Below are 23,550 nucleotides of genomic sequence, written 5' to 3' on the forward strand. Positions count from 1 at the left end.
CTATAATACTGCCCCTATGTACAAGAATATAACTACTATAATACTGCTCCTATATACAAGAGTATAACTACTATAATACTGCTCCTATGTACAAGAATATAACTACTATAATACTGCTCCTATATACAAGAGTATAACTACTATAATACTGCCCCTATGTACAAGAATATAACTACTATAACACTGCCCCTATGTACAAGAGTATAACTACTATAATACTGCTCCTATGTACAAGAATATAACTACTATAATACTGCCCCTATGAACAAGAATATAACTACTATAATACTGCTCCTATGAACAAGAATATAACTACTATAATACTGCTCCTATATACAAGAGTATAACTACTATAATACTGACCCATGTACAAGAATATAACTACTATAATACTGCCCCTATGTACAAGAATTTAACTACTATAATACTGTTGCTATGTACAAGAATATAACTACTATAATACTGCCCCTATGTACAAGAATATAACTGCCCCTATGTACAAGAATATAACTACTATAATACTGCTCCTACGTACAAGAATATAACTAAGATAATACTGCTCCTATGTACAAGAATATAACTACTATAATACTGCCCCTATGTACAATAATATAACTACTATAATCCTGCTCCTATGTACAAGAATATAACTAATATAATACTGCCCCTATTTACAAGAATATAACTACTATAATACTGCCCCTATGTACAAGAATATAACTACTATAATACTGCTCCTATGTACAAGAATATAACTAATATAATACTGCCCCTATGTACAAGAATATAACTACTATAATACTGCCCCTATGTACAAGAATATAACTAAGATAATACTGCCCCTATGTACAAGAATATAACTAATATAATACTGCGTCTATGTATATTAATATAACTAAGATAATACTGCCCCTATGTACAAGAATATAACTAAGATAATACTGCCCCTATGTACAAGACTATAACTACTATAATACTGCCCCTATGTGCAAGTATATATCTACTATAATACTGCCCCTATGTACAATAATATAACTACTATAATACTGCCCCCTATGTACAAGAATATAACTACTATAATACTGCCCCTATGTACAATAATGTAACTACTATAATACTGCCCCCTATGTACAAGACTATAACTACTATAATACTGCCCCTATGTACAAGACTATAACTACTATAATACTGCCCCCTATGTACAAGACTATAACTACTATAATACTGCCCCTATGTACAAGAATATAACTACTATAATACTGCTCCCTATGTATATTAATATAACTACTATAATACTGCTCCTATGTACAAGAATATAACTACTATAATACTGCCCCCTATGTACAAGAATATAACTACTATAATACTGCCCCTATGTACAAGAATATAACTACTATAATACTGCCCCTATGTACAAGAATATAACTACTATAATACTGCTCCTATGTACAAGAATATAACTACTATAATACTGCCCCCTATGTACAAGAATATAACTACTATAATACTGCTCCTATGTACAAGAATATAACTACTATAATACTGCCCCCTATGTACAAGAATATAACTACTATAATACTGCTCCTATGTACAAGAATATAACTACTATAATACTGCTCCTATGTACAAGACTATAACTACTATAATACTGCCCCTATGTACAAGAATATAACTACTATAATACTGCCCCCTATGTACAAGAATATAACTACTATAATACTGCCCCTATGTACAAGAATATAACTACTATAATACTGCTCCTATGTACAAGACTATAACTACTATAATACTGCCCCCTATGTACAAGAATATAACTACTATAATACTGCCCCTATGTACAAGAATATAACTACTATAATACTGCCCCCTATGTACAAGAATATAACTACTATAATACTGCCCCTATGTACAATAATATAACTACTATAATACTGCTCCTATGTACAAGAATATAACTACTATAATCCTGCTCCTATATACAAGAATATAACTAATATAATACTGCCCCTATGTACAAGAATATAACTACTGTAATACTGCCCTATGTACAAGAATATAACTAATATAATACTGCCTCTATGTATATTAATAAAACTACTATGATACTGCCCCTATATAAAAGTATATATCTACTATAATACTGCTCCTATGTACAAGAATATAACTACTATAATCCTGCTCCTATATACAAGAATATAACTAATATAATACTGCCCCTATGTACAAGAATATAACTACTATAATACTGCCCTATGTACAAGAATATAACTAATATAATACTGCCTCTATGTATATTAATAAAACTACTATGATACTGCCCCTATATAAAAGTATATATCTACTATAATACTGCTCCTATGTACAAGAATATAACTACTATAATACTGCCCTATGTACAAGAATATAACTAATATAATACTGCCTCTATGTATATTAATAAAACTACTATGATACTGCCCCTATATAAAAGTATATATCTACTATAATACTGCCCCTATGTACAATAATATAACTACTATAATCCTGCTCCTATATACAAGAATATAACTAATATAATACTGCCCCTATGTACAAGTATATATCTACTATAATACTGCCCCTATGTATAAGAATATAACTACTATAATACTGCCCCTATGTACAAGAATATAACTACTATAATACTGCCCCTATGTATATTAATATAACTACTATAATACTGCTCCTATGTATAATAATATAACTACTATAATACTGCTCCTATGTACAAGAATATAACTACTATAATACTGCTCCCTATGTATATTAATATAACTACTATAATACTGCTCCTATGTACAAGAATAGAACTACTATAATACTGCTCCTATGTACAAGAATATAACTACTATAATACTGCTCCTATGTACAAGAATATAACTACTATAATACTGCTCCCTATGTATATTAATATAACTACTATAATACTGCTCTTATGTATAATAATATAACTACTTCATTCTAATATTTTTGCTTTCAGAAGAAGCCGGACTACAAATTATTGCTCGGTCGTAGTTTGGACAGTACATGAGTTTGGATAATTAATGACTACTGTGAAATCTGCATTCATTTCAATCAGTAAATTAATTTGCAGAGATGCAGGATTCCCTTATAATCCATGAATCTTTCGCACAGGTCGACACTAGATCAGCTCCTTTCTGTGTTTGCTGAATTATTACAAGACAAGTGAAATCCTTCATGTTCGGGACCGAATCTCCGGCACAAGATCGTTTTCTTTTCCAGCTAATTTCTATACATTAATAATTAAAGAATCCCGTAATGAAATTGCGCAGTCAGTGATCTCTGGAGAGAAGAGCGCCGATGGAGACATAGACACACCGTGTAGACTTTTACACCTCGTGCTTTCATTGTTTACAGAATTTGAAAGGAAAAATTAATAAATAAAAGTAATTAAATAAATATTAAAATGCAATTATGGTCACCTATATGATTACGGTATTTCCTTTATTACACGTATAAATAAGGACATGAAAAAAAACATCGAAAAGGCAAATACTAGACAATTCAGAAATGCATGAAAAATGCTAAAACTCAAACTATCGCATGCAAAGTAATAAACAAAACAATAAAATAATAAATATTAATTTAAATAATTTAAAGACGATATAAAACAGTTATGTTAATTTTTTATACCTGCTAAAAAACACAAAACTAAATCTATATGTAAAAATATATAAATGCAAAAATGACATATTTTAATACTTTTAGATCCCTTTAAAGTCATGTTTATAGTTTATTCACATGTATATAATCCACCTCTTGCATCATGTATATTATTTCCTGGTTCAGGATCCATCTTAGTTGCTATAATTACGGTATTTTAAGGTGATTTTCCGCCGATAATATTTTGGAGGTTCTCCTGGCATTGCTGGGCTCTCACATGATAAATGTGGTTTCCTTTAACAATAGTCATACAGATTGTAATAGCTCCATAAATCATGTACCGTAGCACCCAAGTATTCCATGGCCTTGATAAATGGACCCCACAGTGCGGTGACACATGGGTACAGTGGCTACATTTAGTAAAATAATAAATCATTTGTAATACAATGCTTCAGATTTACATATCTCACCATTCTGTTACTTTAATTGTGTTTTTTTTTTTGTAGTTCAAGTAAATAAAAAACAAAAAGGGACCATAGTAATTGTGTTATATTTTATTTATATATCCTCTCACTTACAATAAGCTAGATAGATATAAGATAGATAGATAGAAGATGAGATAAAAGGATGACTAGAACCCCAAGAACACCATCCCAACCGTGAAGCATGGTGGGAGAAATATCTAACTTCGGGGTTGATTTTCTGCAAAGGGTACAGGACAAATGCACCGTATTGAATGGAGGATGGATGGGGTCATGTATCGCGAGATTTTGGCCAGCAACCGCCTTCTCTTAGTAAGAACATTGAAGATGGGTCATAACTGGGTCCTCCAGCATGACAATGACCTGAGAAACACAGTCAGGGAAACTAAGGAGTGCCTCCAATATAAGCATTTAAGGGTCCTGGAGCCAGTCTCCAGACCTGAACCCAATAGAACATTTTTGGAGGGAGCTGAATTTCAATGTTGTTCAGCAACAGCCCCGAAACCTGAAAGATCTGGAGAAGATCTGTATGTGGGAGGGGGCCAAAATCCCTGCTGCAGTGTGTGCAAACTTGGTCAAGAACTACAAGAAACATCTGACCTCTGTAATTGCAAACAAAAGTTTTCGTACCAAATATTAAGTTCTGTTTTTCTATTGTATCCAATACTTATTTCATGCCATAAAATGCTAATTAATTATGCAAGAATTAAAAAAAATTTGATTTTCCTGATTTTTTTTTTCAAGATTCTGTCTCTCGCAAGTGAAGTGTACCTACGGTAAAAATTACAGACCTCTCCATTCTTTGTAGGTGGGAAAATGTGCAAAATTGGCAGTGTATCAAACACTTATTTTCCCCACTGTAGATAGATAAATAGATAGAACAGAAAAATGATAGATATGTGATAGATAGACTAATAGATATATACATATACAGTGGATTGTAAAAGTATTCACCCCCTTGGCTTTTCCGTGTTTTGCTACCTCACAGCCTGGAGTTTTGCAGGTTTTTTTTTACGGTTCATGTAAAGAACATGCCGACAACTGTGAACATTTTGTTTTCTGTTTTATGTGAAGCAAACAAGAAATAGGAGAAAATAACTGAAAACTTCAGTGTGCATAATTATTCACCCCTCAAAATCATTTTTTGCAGAGCTTCCTTTTGCAGCATTTACAGCTGCAAGTCTCTTTGGATAAGTCTATATTAGTTTTCCACATCTTGCCACTAGGATTTTTGCCCATACCTCAAGGCAAAACTGCTCCTGCTCCTTCTAATTTGATGGTTTCCTCTGGTGAACGGCAATCTTCAGGTCTGAGCACAGATTCTCAAAAGTATTAAGGTCTGGGCTTCCTCTTAAACCACTGGAGTGTTGCTTTAGCAGTACGCTTTGGGTCCTTGCCTTGTTGGAAGGTGAACCCAGTCTCAGTCTCAAATCTCCAACAGACTGAACTGGATTTGCTAATGAATATCACTATATTTTGCACCTTCCAACGTCCACTTGACTCTGACCACTTTTGCTGTTCCTGCTGCTGAAAAACATCCCCACAGCATGATGCTGCTACCACCATGTTTTACTGTGGGGATGGTGTTCTTGGGGTAAAGAGCTGTGTTAGTTTAGTGCCAGACATAGCGTTTACTTTGGTGGCCAAACAGTTAAATTTTGGTCTCATTTGACCACAGCACCGTCCTCTATACATTTGGGGAGTCTCCCACATGTCTTTTGGCAAAAACAAAATGAGCCTTACAATTTTTGTTTGGAAGTAAAGGCTTTTTTCTGCCCACTCTTCCATAAAGTCCATCTCTATGGAGTGTACGGCTTATTGTGGTCATATGGACACCAGTCTCTGCTTGGGATCTCTGCAGCTCCTTTAGGGTCATCTTTGGTCTCTGTGCTGCCTCTCTGACTAATGCCCTCCTTGCCCAGGCTGAGAGTTTAGGTGGGCGACCCTCTTTTGCCAGGTTTGTTGTGGTACTATGTTCTTTCCCTTTGACGATAATGGATTTGATGGTGCTCCAGGAAATCATCAGAGATTTGGAGTTTTTTTTATAACCCAACCCTGACTTCTACTTCTCAACAACTTTGTCCCTGACTTGTTGGGAGATCTCCTTAGTCTTCATGGTGTTGTTTGGAGATCTCCTTAGTCTTCATGGTGTTGTTTGGAGATCTCCTTAGTCTTCATGGTGTTGTTTGGAGATCTCCTTAGTCTTCATGGTGTTGTTTGGAGATCTCCTTAGTCTTCATGGTGTTGTTTGGAGATCTCCTTGGTCTTCATGGTGTTGTTTGGAGATCTCCTTGGTCTTCATGGTGTTTGGTTGGAGGTGCCTCTTATTAATGGTTTTGCAGCCTTTGTGATCTTTCAGAAAAGGTGTATATATACTTACAGTCTCAGTGACTTTCAGTTGAAAGGAATTGTCTATGATGACAAATAAAAAAAAATCATAATATATACTGTAGATGTATATTGTCCAAAGGCAATAATAATAATTTAATAATAATAATAATAATAATAATAATAACAATAGTTATAATAATAATAATAACAACAATGATAATAATAATAACAATAATAATAACAGTAATGATAATAATAATAATAATAATAATAATAATAATAACAATAACAGCGATGATAATAATAACAATAATAATGATAACAGTAATTATTATTATTATTATTATTATTATTTATTGTTATAGCGCCATCTATTCCATGGCGCTTTACATGTGAGGAGGGGTATACATAATGAAAACAAGTACAATAATCTTAAACAATACAAGTCATAACTGGTACAGGAGGAATGAGGACCCTGCCCGCGAGGGCTCACAATCTACAAGGGATGGGTGAGAATACAGTAGGTAAGGATAGAGCTGGTCGTGCAGCGGTTTGGTCGATCGGTGGTAGCTGCAGGTTGTAGGCTTGTCTGAAGAGGTGGGTCTTCAGGTTCTTTTTGAAGGTTTCGATGGTAGGCGAGAGTCTGATGTGTTGTGGTAGAGGGTTCCAGAGTAGGGGTGATACGCGAGAGAAATCTTGTATACGATTGTGGGAAGAGGAGATAAGAGGGGAGTAGAGTAGGAGATCTTGTGAGGATCGGAGGTTGCGGGTAGGTAAGTACCGGGAGATGAGGTCACAGATGTATGGAGGAGACAGGTTGTGGATGGCTTTGTACGTCATGGTTATGGTTTTGTAGTGGAGTCTCTGGGCAATGGGGAGCCAGTGAAGGGATTGACAGAGGGGAGAGGCCGGGGAATAGCGGGGGGACAGGTGGATTAGTCGGGCAGCAGAGTTTAGAATAGATTGGAGGGGTGCGAGAGTGTTAGCGGGGAGGCCACAGAGCAGGAGGTTGCAGTAGTCAAGGCGAGAGATGATGAGGGCATGGACTAGGGTTTTTGCAGATTCATGGTTGAGGAATGAACGGATTCGTGAAATATTTTTGAGTTGCAGTCGGCAGGAAGTGGAAAGGGCTTGGATATGTGGTTTGAAGGAGAGATCAGCGTCAAGGATTACCCCGAGGCAGCGAGCTTGTGGGACTGGGGAGAGTGGGCAGCCATTTACTGTAATGGATAGGTTCGTTGGGGGGGTCGCGTGAGATGGGGGAAAGATGATGAATTCTGTTTTGTCCATGTTAAGTTTCAGAAATCTAGCGGAGAAGAAGGATGATACTGATAGGTGATACTGAAAGCCATGAGATTCTATGAGCTGTCCCAGGCCAAAGGTGTAAATGGAGAAGAGCAAGGGCCCAAGGACTGAACCTTGTGGGACTCCGACAGATAGAGGGCGAGGTGAGGAGGTGGTGTGTGAGTGGGAGACGCTGAATGTCCGGTCTGTTAGGTATGATGAGATCCAGGATAGGGCCAAGTCTGCGATGCCAAGGGATGAGAGGGTTTGTAATAATAGGGAATGGTCCACTGTGTCAAAGGCAGCCGACAGGTCGAGGAGGAGGAGGACAGAGTAGTGTTGCTTGCTCTTGGCGGTTAAGAGGTCATTGGTGACTTTAGTTAGGGCAGTTTCGGTGGAATGGTGTGACCGGAAGCCAGATTGTAGGCGGTCAAAGAGGGAGCAGGAAGTGAGATGGGAGGACAGTTCAAGGTAGACGTGTTGTTCCAGTAGTTTGGAGGCATAGGGGAGAAGTGATATAGGGCGATAGCTAGATACAGAGGATGGGTCAAGAGAGGGCTTTTTGAGGATAGGTGTGATGGAGGCATGTTTAAAGCTTGAGGGGAAAACACCAGTTGTTAGAGATAAGTTGAAGAGATGGGTTAGGGTTGGGATGAAGATTGTGGTGAGGTTTGGGATGAGGTGGGATGGGAGCGGGTCAAGTGCACAGGTGGTGAGATGTGATCTTGAGAGTAGAGTGGAGAGTTGATCTTCTGTAATGGTGGAGAAGTTGGTTTTGGAGGTGGAGGGCTGGGAAATCGGGAGGAAGAGCTCTGGGGGTTGTTGACCAAAACTGTCTCTAATGCTATCAATCTTCTGCTTGAAAAATGAGGCAAAGTCTTCAGCAGAGATAAGTGGGGAGGGAGGAGGTGCTGGGGGACGGAGGAGAGAATTGAAGGTGTTGTATAACTGTTTAGGGTTGTGAGAGAGGGAGGATATGAGAGATGAGAAGTAGGTTTGTTTAGCTGTGGCAAGTGTGGTCTTGAAAGTAGTGAGGGACTGTTTGAATGCGATGAAGTGCTCGTTAGAGTGGGATCTTTTCCATCTGCGCTCAGCAGCCCTGGAAGCTCACCTAAGTTCTTTGGTCAGGCTGGTGTGCCAGGGCTGTCTGTTGATTTTGCGAGCTTTGGTATGTGTAAGTGGGGCAGCAGATTCCAAAGCTACAGCTATTGTGGTATTATATAGAGCAGCAGCGTCATCCGCATTGTGTATGGAGCTTATGTCTGCGAGGGGGAGGAGGGATTCAGAGAATGAATGTAGGTCAAGATGTTTAAGATTTCTGCGAGGGTGTGAAAGTTTGTGGGGTGGGGATTGTAGACATGGAGTGGAGAGAGATGAGAATGTGAGAAAGTTGTGGTCAGAGAGTGGAAGAGGTGAGTTAGAGAGGTTAGATAGAGAGCAGAGGCGGGTGAAGATGAGGTCCAGTGTGTGACCGTCTTTGTGAGTGGCTGCAGAAGACCATTGAGTGAGGCCGAAGGAGGAAGTGAGAGATAGAAATTTAGTGGCAGCTGAGAGGGAAGTGTCAATGGGTATGTTGAAGCCGCCCATGACGATAGTGGGGATGTCCGCAGAAAGGAAATGAAGTAGCCAGGTGGTGAAGTGGTCAAAGAAGGTGGTGGCTGGCCCTGGGGGGCGGTAAATGACAGCCAGTTGGAGGTTGGTGGGGGAATAGATGCGCATAGAGTGCACCTCAAAGGAAGGGAGGGTAACAGAGGGTGGCAGTGGGATTGGGGTGAAGGAGCAGTTATCTGACAGGAGAAAACCAACCCCTCCGCCATGTTTGCTGCTGGGGCGGGGTGTGTGGGAAAGGTGGAAGCCACTGTAAGAGAGTGCAGCAGGGGAGACTGAGTCAGAGGGGGTGAGCCAGGTTTCGGTGATGGCGAGGAAGGAAAGTTTGGTAGTAACAAACAGATCATGGATGTAGGAGAGCTTGTTGCAGACAGAGCGAGCGTTCCACAGAGCTCCCGTTAGTGGGACTGGGGAAGCGGGGGCTGGGTGAATGGGTATAAGGTTAGAGAGGTTACGGAAGTTTGTGCTAGAGCGTGGATGGGAGGTAGAAATGATTGTGGGAATATGGTGAGGAGGACCAGGATTTGGAGAGATATCACCAGCAGTAAGAAGGAGCAGAGAAAGTGTTAGCAGGTGGGAGCAGGAGAGGGCGTGAGGTGGCTGTCTGTGCTTGGAGACAGAGGATTGTATGTTAAGGAACAGTTTGGAGGAGGAGGTGAGATGGATGGGGAGGATTGAAGAGGAGATGAACAGTTCCTTACTTTGTGTAGGGATCAGGGGAGGTAGCAGAAAGTGAAGGATTATAGGGGTGAAAGTGAAAACAAACAGAAACATTCTTTTCAAAGACTGTGGCCAGTTATCTTCAGGTTCAATTCAGGTTTTAATTCTACTGTAATCCACACTTTTAAGGACACACTTCTAAGGGATCACACTGCAGACTGAAGTCCATGCAGACTTATACTATGCAATATATGGCAAACTAAGTGCGTTCAGGTGTGAAGCAGAGAGGAGTGATCTCTGCTCATCTTGGTCAGAGAATTAAGGGTGGACCAGATGCAGACAATCAGGCCTGAGTAAACAAGGTCATAAATAACACAGGGTAAGCTGGGGTTAGCTGAAAAGCATACCATGAGAATGCTAGGAGCAGAGGAAAGTCTGTGTGGAAAGCTGGGTGATGTAATTATGTGCACTTCATAGACAGACAGCGCAGGGGAGCTGGCTGGATAGACATACCTGTTGGAAGAATAGAGATGCTTGTTAGAGTGCGATGGTGGCAGGTAGCAGGGCACAGTCTGTATACATCTTTCAGGTTTTAATTCTACTGTAATCCACACTTTTAAGGACACACTTCTAAGGGATCACACTGCAAATGATAATAATAATAATAACAATAATAATGATAACAGTAATGATAATAATAATAATAATAACAATAATAATAATAATAATAATAATATGTATTTTCTACATTTTTTTATGTATTGTTCCACTAGAATATATTAAAATTGATATAAAGCCGCACAACTACTAGAATAAAACCTATTTAACCATTTGCAAGGGTTTGAGTCTCCAGTAAGTCTCTGGCTTTCTGTCTATAAATGATGCCGCCTGTAACGTGGCGGTAATATCAGTGTATAATTTACCGCACACCTCACGCTCTACATCACGGCCACAATGCCTATAATTCTATTCCCAGCCACATGTAGACTCAGATATGGGGAAGAACAGAAAGATAAAACAATTATGTTCTGTAGCCTGGAGGGAATAAAAATCTTCATTATATATTAAACCCTTTATAATGCGGAGAGGTATATAAGGCTTGTGTGTTATACAGGGGTGAACATACAAGGCCCATACATGTCACTACAGTCATTACACCAAGGTGATTAATTCTACTTTTCTCCAGGTTCTGGCCTCACCATCGTTATGCAGTTTTCCTTTAGGCGTCAAATGTCCAATTAACTGGAAAAATGTCTCTTATGTATTATCTTAGAGATTCTTCATTACACCTCCTCTGGAAATAAGAAAAAAAAATAGTTTTACAGATCTAAAAATCTACTTATTTGTATTCTGTAAAGAAGAAAGACAATGTGGTAACAGATCCCGAAAGGATAGGCAGTAACCTGTAGTAAAATGTATGTGTTTTATTTCCCTACACCGCCCCCGCAGGGCAAACTAGGTATTACCAGTTCTTGTTGAAATCAATAGTTCAAATGGGTCCTCCGCAGCCAGTCAGATATTTTTTTTACCTTATTTTAACTCCTGCTTCACTGCGGTAATTGATTGTAGTAATGCTGATATTTTCCATCATTTCTAGGTTTATTGATCTTATCCGTCTCTTTTTTACAGTGCAAGTTCCGGGGCCGGTTGAAAATCTTCAAGTGATCTCAACTTCACCTACCTCGATTTTCATTTCATGGGAACCTCCTGCCTATGCAAATGGTCCTGTTCAAGGTTACAGAGTACTATGCACAGAGACTATTTCAGGGAGAGAACAGGTGAGAGAAGGGGAAATATTTAGAAATCCAAATCAACTAACGCTACGCAAATTAATTTAAAGAGGACCTATTATGAGGCTTTTCCCCGGAATATTCCATTATTTGTGTTTAGTAAAGTCCGACATAAGGTTCCAGAGATACGGTCCTTTTTAGTTAGTGCTAGTTTTCATGGTCCTTACTAAGGGGGCGTGGCTCACAGGATCCTCTGGGGCGGGTCTCTACGTCGCACTGCATTATTACCCAGGGAGCAACATCCCCTTAATAAAGAAATAAAAAAATTGCAGCAAATCAAATGGCTTCTATTTCTTAAATCGTACGGCAGATTTGAAAAAAAACAAGCAAAAAATGAAATACCCAAGGGAACGACGGGAATAAAAAAAGAGCAAAAACTCTTGACCTAGAGACATTTAGCCATTTAAAAAAACATTTAAAAACTTAACAAAAAAAAGTTTGATTTTATCTAAAAAGTCCTACAAAGTACTGTTTTCCCCCCCTTATTCTAGTTGCTATCCCACATTTTACATATTATTTTTAGGGGAATTAAAACTTTTTTATGCATATTGACTTTCAAATGCATCAGATGTAAAATTACCAACACCTGAGGTATCGAAATAGTCTTTACATAGACTTAATGAGGCTGGTGTACTTACTATGAAAATCCATTTCAGAATAGAGAATAGTCTTTTTCAAAATTTTCTCCAGCTGTAAACGGACTCATAAAATTCTCCATTTAGTTCGAGAACTATAGGCAATCATTCCGACCTGACTTTTCACAGTAAGTTCACCAGCCTCATCAGCTCTAAGAGATTTTTTTTTATTAATTATGAATGCAGTTTGTTTGTGTGAAATATGATGAGTGAATTATAGGGGTTTTCTCATCTCGGAAAGTGAAGGGTCATATTGTTAGGATAGAGGTTAGATACCCACCCAGCCTGAAAATAAAGAAGACTTATCCGTCGCAGCTCCATTCACTTGCATTGGGTCCCGTTGCAGTTCTGTGTGTAGCCAATTAAAGGGATGTGGAGCTAAAACAGATCTGTGTCCCATTTGTGTTCAGACAGTCCAAAACATAACACGTCCTATCAATATGTCTCCACTATATCGGAAGACCCCTTTAATTCAGAGCCGTTATCGGAGTTAAATTTACATATTCCAACATGTGATACTTTCATCATTTCTGTCATCTTTTTCCCATTTCACACTTCATTTTTTTTTTCCGAATGTTGATTAGAAGACTGTGACGGTGATGATATAATGATCTCCCATAAAGCTAATATGTCCTGTATGTATAACAAGCCGTTGAGGGAGCGCAAGATATTAGACTCCACAACCATCAGGCCCAGAGCGATTACTGCCGGATTGGAGCTTCTTAGATCATTAGTTGGACTGAATCTAAAGTAATTAAGTGCAGATCTGGAGGTCACTTCTCCGGAAGGACATAAAAAAGTAATCAGAGGGAAATGATCTTACATGATGTTCCGTTTGCTTATAAAACACGTGTGAACATCATCGATGAAATGAGGTAGAACAGGAGATAATGTTCACGTGCCGTCCTGATGGATCCGAAGCATCTCAAGATTATTAAAAAAAAAATGTCCAATCCAGTGTTTGCTACAGGATTGAAACATCGTTGCAAAGTTATAAATATATAATCCCGGGGATCCGCCTGATGGGACAGCCATCTATCACATAATGGGGGAGCCCCTGGGTAAATAGATGTATCGATCCATACATGTAAATGAAGTGCTGATCATGCATGCACTCTATGACTCTATTCACACCGGCGATCCCACCTATTTTTCTCAGCTGTCGGACTCCCAACAATTATTCATTTATGACCTATCTTGTTTTAAGTTAAGAATCTCTCCACTTAAAATAAAATGTCAGAAGCAATAAATAGTAAATAATAAAATGATGTACATTCCTCACCCTCTCTCTAACATTGAAGGCTCCACCATAGGCTTCTCTGATGGTTTCCGGTTGGTCAGGAGGCAATGACATCCTATTCTTTGGTTACTTGACTGCTGAGGTGCAAGGATAACTGATTGAGCGGGTGGCTGGGATGCAGATGTGTACCTCTGTCGAGTGAGTGAATTCACCTCGGTAGCTAGTCATGGGTTTCAGCAGTCAGGTGACCAAAAAATAGGACATCATTGCTTCTCGTCCTACTGACGAGCACTGGAGAAACCTGCGCTAGAATCTTGTGGTTAGGCTGGATGAGGAGTGTACATTAGCGTTGAGCGACTTTTAGTTTTTCAGGGTCGAGTCGGGTTTCACGAAACCCAACTTTCTCAAAAGTCGGGTCGAGTGAAATCGGCCGATCCTATTGAAAAGTCGGGGTCGGGGATCGGCCAAAACTCGAAACCCAATGTAATTCTATGTTTTTTTTTTTTTTTTACATTTCCTTCAGGGCGATATAGCAGAAAAGCCGGTAATTCAATTACCGGCTTTTCATTTCTCCTGCCAAAACCCGACATGATCTGAGACATGGTTTACATACAGTAAACCATGTCATATCCCCCTTTTTTTTGCATATTCTACACTACTAATGTTAGTAGTGTGTATGAGCAAAATTTCAGCGCTCTAGCACTTAAATTTAAGGGTTAAATCACGGAAACAATTGGCGTGGGCTCCCGCCAATTTTCTCCGCCAGAGTAGTAAAGCCAGTGACTGAGTGCAGATATTAATAGCCAGGAGAGGGTCCATGGTTATTGCCACCCCCCCCCCCCTGGCTAAAAACACCTGCCCGCAGCCACCCCAGAAAAGGCGCATCTGTAAGATACGCCTATTCTGGCACTTGGCCACTCTCTTCCCATTCCCGTGTAGCGGTGGGATATGGGGTAATGAAGGGTTAATGCCACCTTGCTATTCACCTTGCTAATCATGTCGGGTTTTGGCAGGAGAAATGAAAAGCCGGCAATTGAATTACCGGCTTTTCTGTTATATCGCGCTGAAGTTAATATAAATATATATATATATAATATATATGTATATATATATGTGTCTGAATGACATATATATATATATATATATATATATATATATATAAAACAAAACCCGACTTTTAAGTAGAGATCGCCGACCGCCGACCCGATCCCAGAGTGGGATCAGGTCGGGTTTCACAAAACCCGACTTTGCTAAAAGTCGGCGACTTTTGAAAAGTGCCGATCTGTTTCGCTCAACCCTAGTGTAAATCCCTTTTTTTTAGTCATCTCTTGATTCAGACTTCCCTTTACCCTCCCTAGGACACCTCAGAGCATTGGAAGCTAATGGTTCTTCATTATGGTAAAAAATAATCCTGACCCCGCATCGCTGTATGATAATTTCCTGGTTCAATTCTTCCACCCTACTTTAATTACAATTCTTAATCAGATAGATTTCGTTATTATATTAGCCATAGATACCTCTTATGCTGAGGAATTCCAGAGATTGACTGCTCTAACCGTAAAGAATCCTTTCCTATATAAATGATAGAGCTACCTTTCAGTCCTTGGAATACAAATTATCCAAATTTACTTGTACAACTTAAACATCGTTGTGCCACCTTAACAATATCTTAATGAGATAAATGTTGTCAGCACATTTGTCACAGCTTCTTCTTGTTGAAAGCCATTCCAAAAATTGAATGCTCTAACTGTAAAGAATCCTTTTGTCTATAGATTATATACCTTTGACTGATCCTCAGAATAAAAATTAACCTAATTTCCCTCTACTACTTAAACATCATTCTCTCACCGTTCTCTTAATGAAATACCGTTACATTTTGGCGGTTTATTTTCCACAGCTTCCTCTTGTGGCTAGCCATTCCAGAGATTGACTGCTCTAATTGTAAAGAACCCTTTCCTATATTTATGATAGAGCTGTTTTCTTTCCACATTAAGGGTGTCCCCTGGTCCTGGAAATAAAAATTAACCTACATTTTAGTAACTCTTCACAAATTGTTATGCCTGTCTTTTCGGAGTCACAATGAAAAGACCTCTAAAAAGTCAATGAGCAACCACGTACAAGAACTTCTCACTTCCCATGTCAATCTTGACATCTAAGAGATGAGCAAAGGAAAATACCTCCCATATGGCACAATGTGTAGATAATGTCTTTGTTAGGCTCACCTTGCGAAGTGGACCCACTAAACCCCAGGTTCGGGTGAGTACACGGACCACGGGAGTTATTGCAGCTGTTAGGATGGCACGTGGGGAGTGAGGACATGGCACAATCAGGAATAATGTGAGCATCAGGACGGATGAAGTGGAAGCAGCAGAGATGGAAGAAGGTTAAGCATGGTGTGTCCAGAAAGTGGAGAACACCAAACTAGAGTCTTGACACACAATCCTGATAGGCCTTAAAAGGCCTAAGGAGATGACTGAGCCACTTCGGGCAACGTACAATATCTGACGTGGAGCACAACAGAGGGCAGCGGACCCAGGGGAAGCAGGTGGAGCCCGGAATAGGAGAGTAACAGTCCTGTATCACAATAAGTAGCCGTAATAGTCTCGCTAAATGATGGAGATGACTGAGCCACTCTGGGCAACTTACAATAACTGACGTGGAGCACAACAGTGGGTCCGCTACCCAGGGGAAGCAGGTGGAGCCCGGAAAAGTAGAGTAACAGTCCTGTTTCACAACAAGTAGCCGTAATAGTCTTGCTAAATGATGGAGATGACTGAGCCACTCCGGGCAACTTACAATAACTGACGTGGAGCACAACAGAGGGCAGCGGACCCAGGGAAAGCAGGTGGAGCCCAGAATAGGTGTGTAACAGTCCTGTATCTAAACAGGTAGCTGTAATAGTCTCGTTAAATAATGGCTAATATCATGGGGGTTGACAATTCAGAAATTAGTCTAAAAGTGAATGGTCCAATTATATCCAAAAGAAGAACTCTACATAAAATTCTACAGGATTTATTTTTTTACTGTCACACTGCAGGTGCAGAATTTATTAATTTCTGTAATGACCCAAACTTAAGACCTACCTCACGTATTTCTTTAAGTCTGAAATGTTCCCTTTTCTCTGATTAAAAAAAAAGGACATTAAGCGGAATCATTTTAATTAAACCAAAAGACAGAGGCTATTAAATTAGAACAGACTCACTAAAACACAGCCTCCGTTTATGGCCGCATCCATTTTCACTCCTCTGTGAGGTCAGAGACCCGATCTTACTTTGCCATTTTACGTTTTATTGGCCGCATTAAAGGTACGGTGACACAGGCTTCGGGTCTGCTAAGAAATTCACGGACAGAAGTGATTTCCACATTTTTAAAAAAATATATATATTTTTTTTTTTACACTCCTGTCGACACTATCCCTTTGTTATTCTGCCAAGGCGACTCGACTATCTTAACTTTCATCCGCAGAGTCATAAATCAAAGTCGTTTAATATAAAATCAAGAGTCAAGAGAGCGATGAATATAGATGTCTCAAAAATATTGGGTCCTGTTTCCGATGGAGATTTCACCAGTGGAAAAAAAAAGATAATTACATAGTAACATAGTAACATAGTAACATAGTTAGTAAGGCCGAAAAAAGACATTTGTCCATCCAGTTCAGCCTATATTCCATCATAATAAATACCCAGATCTACGTCCTTCTACAGAACCTAATAATTGTATGATACAATATTGTTCTGCTCCAGGAAGACATCCAGGCGTCTCTTGAACCCCTCGACTGAGTTCGCCATCACCACCTCCTCAGGCAAGCAATTCCAGATTCTCACTGCCCTAACAGTAAAGAATCCTCTTCTATGTTGGTGGAAAAACCTTCTCTCCTCCAGACGCAAAGAATGCCCCCTTGTGCCCGTCACCTTCCTTGGTATAAACAGATCCTCAGCGAGATATTTGTATTGTCCCCTTATATACTTATACATGGTTATTAGATCGCCCCTCAGTCGTCTTTTTTCTAGACTAAATAATCCTAATTTCGCGAATCTATCTGGGTATTGTAGTTCTCCCATCCCCTTTATTAATTTTGTTGCCCTCCTTTGTACTCTCTCTAGTTCCATTACTGTGTGGTGTAACGGAATTTAATAAAGTCAACGGCACAAATGGTCCGTTCTGTAATTAAATACTGAGTCGAGCTATGGAGCGATCGCTGACAAGAGAGATCAGCCTTTCCCAGGGACTCCCCAAATCATTTCCGCTATTAAGTTTGACAGGATGAACCTCCAAGTGTCTATTTGTCATTCATCCATCACTGTATCAGGATCCATGTAAAACATTAACAGTTACAATGTTGCCAAAGAAAGACGAAGATTGCTTCAAGTAAATTAAATTGTTTAACCTTCCTTTACGGGGTCCTGGTCCATTAAAAGTGTAAATGTTTGGTGAGTATGAAATATAGGCATAAAATTGTCATTAATTCATCGTAATAATGCCACATTATTTAGGATCGATCATGTATACTGATACACTGTATGTAATGAAGTTTTCACAAGCTGCAGTACCATGCCTGACCATTTGGTGTGCTGTTTAGAAAAAGCAACGCTGAAAAAATTGAAAAAGCTTTCCTTTTTTTTGTGCTACCTAACGCTTTAAAGTAACAATTAGTATGTAAAAATATTTGGTGCAACTTCATGAGGTATTTAAAGGGAACCTGTCACCCCGTTTTTTGAGATTGAGCTATAAATACTGTTAAATAGGGCCTGCGCTGTGTGTTACTATAGTGTATGTAGTGTACCCCGATTCCCCATGTATGCTGAGAAATAACTTACCAAAGTCGCCGTTTTCGCCTGTCAATCAGGCTGGTCAGGTCGGGAGGGCGTGGTGACATCGCTGGTTCTTCGTCAGCTTTACGTTGGTGGCGTAGTGGCGTAGTGGTGAACAAGCAGCGCGCGATCTGCGCTGTAATCCCTTGCATCGGTGGGGGCGGCCATCTTCCTGGGGCCGCGCGTGCGCAGATCGAGTGCTCTGCTGCACGGGGCTTCAGGAAAATGGCCGCGGGATGCCGCGCGTGCGCATTAGAGATCGCGGCGGCCATTTTCCCAAAGCCGAGTTTGCATCTCGGCTTTGGGAAAATGGCCGCCGCGATCTCTAATGCGCACGCGCGGCATCCCGCGGCCATTTTCCTGAAGCCCCGTGCAGCAGAGCACTCGATCTGCGCACGCGCGGCCCCAGGAAGATGGCCGCCCCCACCGATGCAAGGGATTACAGCGCAGATCGCGCGCTGCTTGTTCACCACTACGCCACTACGCCACCAACGTAAAGCTGACGAAGAACCAGCGATGTCACCACGCCCTCCCGACCTGACCAGCCTGATTGACAGGCGAAAACGGCGACTTTGGTAAGTTATTTCTCAGCATACATGGGGAATCGGGGTACACTACATACACTATAGGAACACACAGCGCAGGCCCTATTTAACAGTATTTATAGCTCAATCTCAAAAAACGGGGTGACAGGTTCCCTTTAAAGGTTTTCCATGTCTAAGATAATCCATTTTAAAGCATAACTCCAAATAGATGTTCCTGTAGATATAGGCTGGCATATGCTGTGGAGGCCGCTCTACACGTGGTAGAAGATGCAGTGTCACAGAGCCAGCATATATCTCTAACAGCAGCAATCGGTCATTGGTGCACATGTCTACGATCTCCCATCACCTCTCACCCTCCGTGAGGCCAATTTGGGGTGCCGTTGAGATGCCAAGCCAGTTGAAAGCCTAGTGAAGGCCCCCATGGCTGCCATCCTAGCAGTCTTCTGCCAGTGGTTGGGTGTCAACAACGCAATATTGTAGTGTATAGAACGATCAATCAAAAAATTGCTTACTTCGGTGGACTCACTAAATCACTGAGTTCGATGGAGTCACTAAATCACTGACATTGGTGGAGTCACTAAATCACTGACTTTGGTGGACTCATTAAATCACTGACATTGGTGGAGTCACTAAATCACTGACTTTGGTGGACTCACTAAATTTATTTGTATGATCAAAGGAACCTTTAATCCCAACACCAAGAGAGTGACGATATTTGCCATGTGCCTGCTTCTTCGGGATCATCCCTCTTTTTCAATGAAGAAAATTATAATGCCTATTGTTAGACGACAATCGGCAAGACCCAATAATTAGCAAAAATTGGGAAAAAATTTACATTTTATAAAATGGCCTGTGGTTGGTGGAATCAACTTTCTCTCTTTATTTTCTAGAATATTGAAGTTGATGGGCTATTGTACAGATTAGAGGGTCTTCGGAAGTTTACAGAATACAGCATAAGAGTCTTGGCATACAATCGCTACGGACCAGGAGTCTCTACCGAAGAACACACAGTCATGACTCTGTCTGATGGTAAGATATATGATGTAGCCAATGATTGAAACTTGGACTTCTCTCCAGACTTCTCCACATATGACTGACCAGAGCTGAATGACGTGGGCTATCCCTAACAATCCAACTGTCTTAAGCGGACATCAGATGGGGACTCAAAGTTCCAGAATTTTTGGGCTTTCCGCAAATAGCTTTGAGGCAAATCAAGGTCGCATGCATTCTACAAAATATTTGTATTCACCAATTATTGAATTATTTCCTAATCAAGTGGTATGAAATCCAGCAAGATCTCTGATTATATTCACCCAGCCCTCTTTTTTCTCACTCTGTAGCTCATCTCTTGTTTGGTTGTCTTCTTCAGTTCAGTTGCTTATGTGGTCTTCACTCGGCCACTTTTGACATCTCCCAGGACCCAGCAACTTCATCGTCTCCTGCATTGACTAAGGCATGATGTCGTAACATTGTGCGACGCACGTCTTAGTCAGTATAGGAGCCGCTATAGACACTGGGTGCTGGTAGTCATCGAAGATGCCTGTCGACGAAAGACATAAAAGATGACTTCACTGATTACCAGACTGAAGAAGATGACCAAAGCAGGGCTTCTTAGCGGGACTGGTGAGGACTTTGTGGGATTAATTATTTTTAGTTGCTATTTATTATCATACGTAATTATGCTCTGACGTCTGGAGAAACCTCAGAATATAATAATGTAAACTTGATGCAAATCACATTTCTTGGCCAAATTTGATCGGTGAATTTTATTTTTGGCAGAGTTGCTCATCTCTATCTTTTGCGTTTTCTTTAGCAACTCTTCATTTGCTTCTAGAGGAGTCAGTGAAAGAGACTTCTAAGTGAATTATGGAAACAAATTAATAGTTATGGAAATAGGCAGCCGTAGCAAAGGTGTAGGCCATGTTTATCAGACACGCATGGCATATACTGCAGTAGAGATGAACGTATCTTTTGAAATTCAAATTTGCCAGATTTATTACATTTTTCCCAAAATTCGATTTGCGGCGAATATATTTTGACACAAATTGAAATGACTGCAAAACCTCCAATCCCCCTGAAAGACATGTGACCCTAATCTCTTTTGTATCATGATGATCTTCACTTATTTGCTGTCACACACTATCTATACAGTTTCTTCAGTGTTCTATGTCTTTCTCTCCCTATCCTCCCTATCTTTATGGCTAATCTGTGATCGGTGACGCCTTCACACTATCCAGATTCACCATCAAATATCTGCTCTAATTCCCCTGAAAGACTCCTGACACTATTCTCTTTTTTATCATGATGATCTTCACTTATTTGCTGTCACACACTATCTATAAAGTTTCTTCAGTGTTCTATGTCTTTCTCTCCCTATCCTCCCTATCTTTATGGCTAATCTGTGATCGGTGACGCCTTCACACTATCCAGATTCACCATCAAATATCTGCTCTAATTCCCCTGAAAGACTGAGTCCTGACACTAATCTCTTTTGTATCATGATGATCTTCACTTATTTGCTGTCACACACTATCTATACAGTTTCTTCAGTGTTCTATGTCTTTCTCTCCCTATCCTCCCTATCTTTATGGCTAATCTGTGATCGGTGACGCCTTCACACTATCCAGATTTACCATCAAATATCTGCTCTAATTCCCCTGAAAGACTGAGTCCTGACACTAATCTCTTTTGTATCATGATGATCTTCACTTATTTGCTGTCACACACTATCTATACAGTTTCTTCAGTGTTCTATGTCTTTCTCTCCCTATCCTCCCTATCTTTATGGCTAATCTGTGATCGGTGACGCCTTCACACTATCCAGATTCACCATCAAATATCTGCTCTAATTCCCCTGAAAGACTCCTGACACTAATCTCTTTTTTTATCATGATGATCTTCACTTATTTGCTGTCACACACTATCTATACAGTTTCTTCAGTGTTCTATGTCTTTCTCTCCCTATCCTCCCTATCTTTATGGCTAATTTGTGATCGGTGATGCCTTCTCACTATTCAGATTCACCATCATATATCTGCTGCATTTCCTGCTTCTGCTTTTATACAGGCTATGATAATTCATCCTGATTGACTTTTCTATAACATGTAATGTTATAGCTGCACGGCATTATGGGGAAGCATGTTCAAGGTCATGTGATCCTTTTCTGGCTGATGCAATGTTCTGCATTGTATAAAATGACTGCAGATAACTTAAACAATTCATGAGAAGCAAATCACAAATTGTTCAGCTACTTCAGGTTCAACGAAATCTTTAAAATTCAATAATAATTCGGTTTGCGTGAAATTCATTTGCTCATCTCTATCCTGCAGATATGCCTTAAATATGAAAGGTATGAGCACCCCTTTAAAAGAGCTATCCCTTTTTGTAAGCATTGACTCTATATAATAAGCTCATCATATGTTATACACTGGCTGTGATCCTGACGATCAGCTGTAATCTGTAGAGAAGCTGGCAGCAGTGTTTCAGTTTCCCTACAGCACTCCTACAGGAATAATGAGGTATTACACAGCTCTAATCAATAGGCTGTTTAATGCTCGATGTGCCAGGTCATCCAGAGGAAAAATAAGTTCTGGCTAATAGATGAGGGCCCCTGCAGGACCCCCACTATTAACTCCTTAAGGATCATCCAATGAGGCCGTACAAAAAATGGCTTTTCTAAACCAGATGCAGAGCAGATCATATTATGTGGTATTTAGATTCCTGAATTGGGAAATGTTAGTAGTATGACTTTCATATAATGTGTATTTTTGGAAATCTTTTCATTAACACATGGTGCGGAAGGTGTGAAATCTGAGGTTGTCACAGTACGGTGGTTTTTCTCAGCTGTCAGGCAGGTGTCAGTCAAAGCAGCAAACAACGCAGCGGGTTCGGAACGTTTCAGCTGTCACATCCTCCTCATAAACAGGAAGGTTTATTGTGTGCACCTCCGTGACATGCTAAACATTGCTTGGAGATTTGCTTCCCCGGGAAAACATACAAGCTGAGGGGCATTAAACACTCTAGGTATATGACACCTCTCAAGGACTGGGGTGACACGGGAGTACACAGATCAAAGGACCCCATAGTCAATCTCATCCACCCGAAACTAAGAGCTCCGAGCAAATTCCCACCTTTATCTGAAGGCAACCTGTAAGCCTTGAAATTCTTCTCGAATAACAGGCAGCGAGAAATCCAAATAGGCTCCCGCTGCAGAAAGCAACATTTGTCACCAAAGTACATTTAAAAAGAAGCTAAGCCTGAAAAAGAACAGAACATATAGAGAAAAGTTGTCACAAGTGTGTCAGAGGCTGCAGACGGTCGCACTGCATCTGGCTACAGATAGTCTTAGTGGTTTGCTTCTGACTGTATGACCCAGTGGCAACCTGCCCCCAGCTCTAATTGACACACCTGGACCTGGATGTTTCCTGTGATATTTCCATTTCTCCCTGTTGAAGCTTGGAGCTTTGTTGCTGGAGGATGTCTGTGTTACATCTCTGAGTCTTCTGAAGATAAGTGTTCCTCT

The 23,550-nt window shown here is 40.1% G+C and overlaps 1 protein-coding gene across 1 annotated transcript in view; it reads left to right on the forward strand.

Annotated features, from left to right (window-relative positions):
• The window catches only part of DCC (DCC netrin 1 receptor), a 1,008,503-nt gene that overhangs the window by 765,208 nt on the left and 219,745 nt on the right, over positions 1–23,550 (forward strand). Inside the window, exons 10-11 of the mRNA XM_069745998.1 lie at positions 11,637–11,785; positions 19,919–20,057. Of these exons, the coding sequence (XP_069602099.1) occupies positions 11,637–11,785; positions 19,919–20,057 (288 nt within the window). The remainder of the gene's footprint in view (positions 1–11,636; positions 11,786–19,918; positions 20,058–23,550) is intronic.

This window comes from Ranitomeya imitator, chromosome 1, assembly GCF_032444005.1.
Source record: "Ranitomeya imitator isolate aRanImi1 chromosome 1, aRanImi1.pri, whole genome shotgun sequence".
Lineage (NCBI taxonomy): Eukaryota > Metazoa > Chordata > Amphibia > Anura > Dendrobatidae > Ranitomeya > Ranitomeya imitator.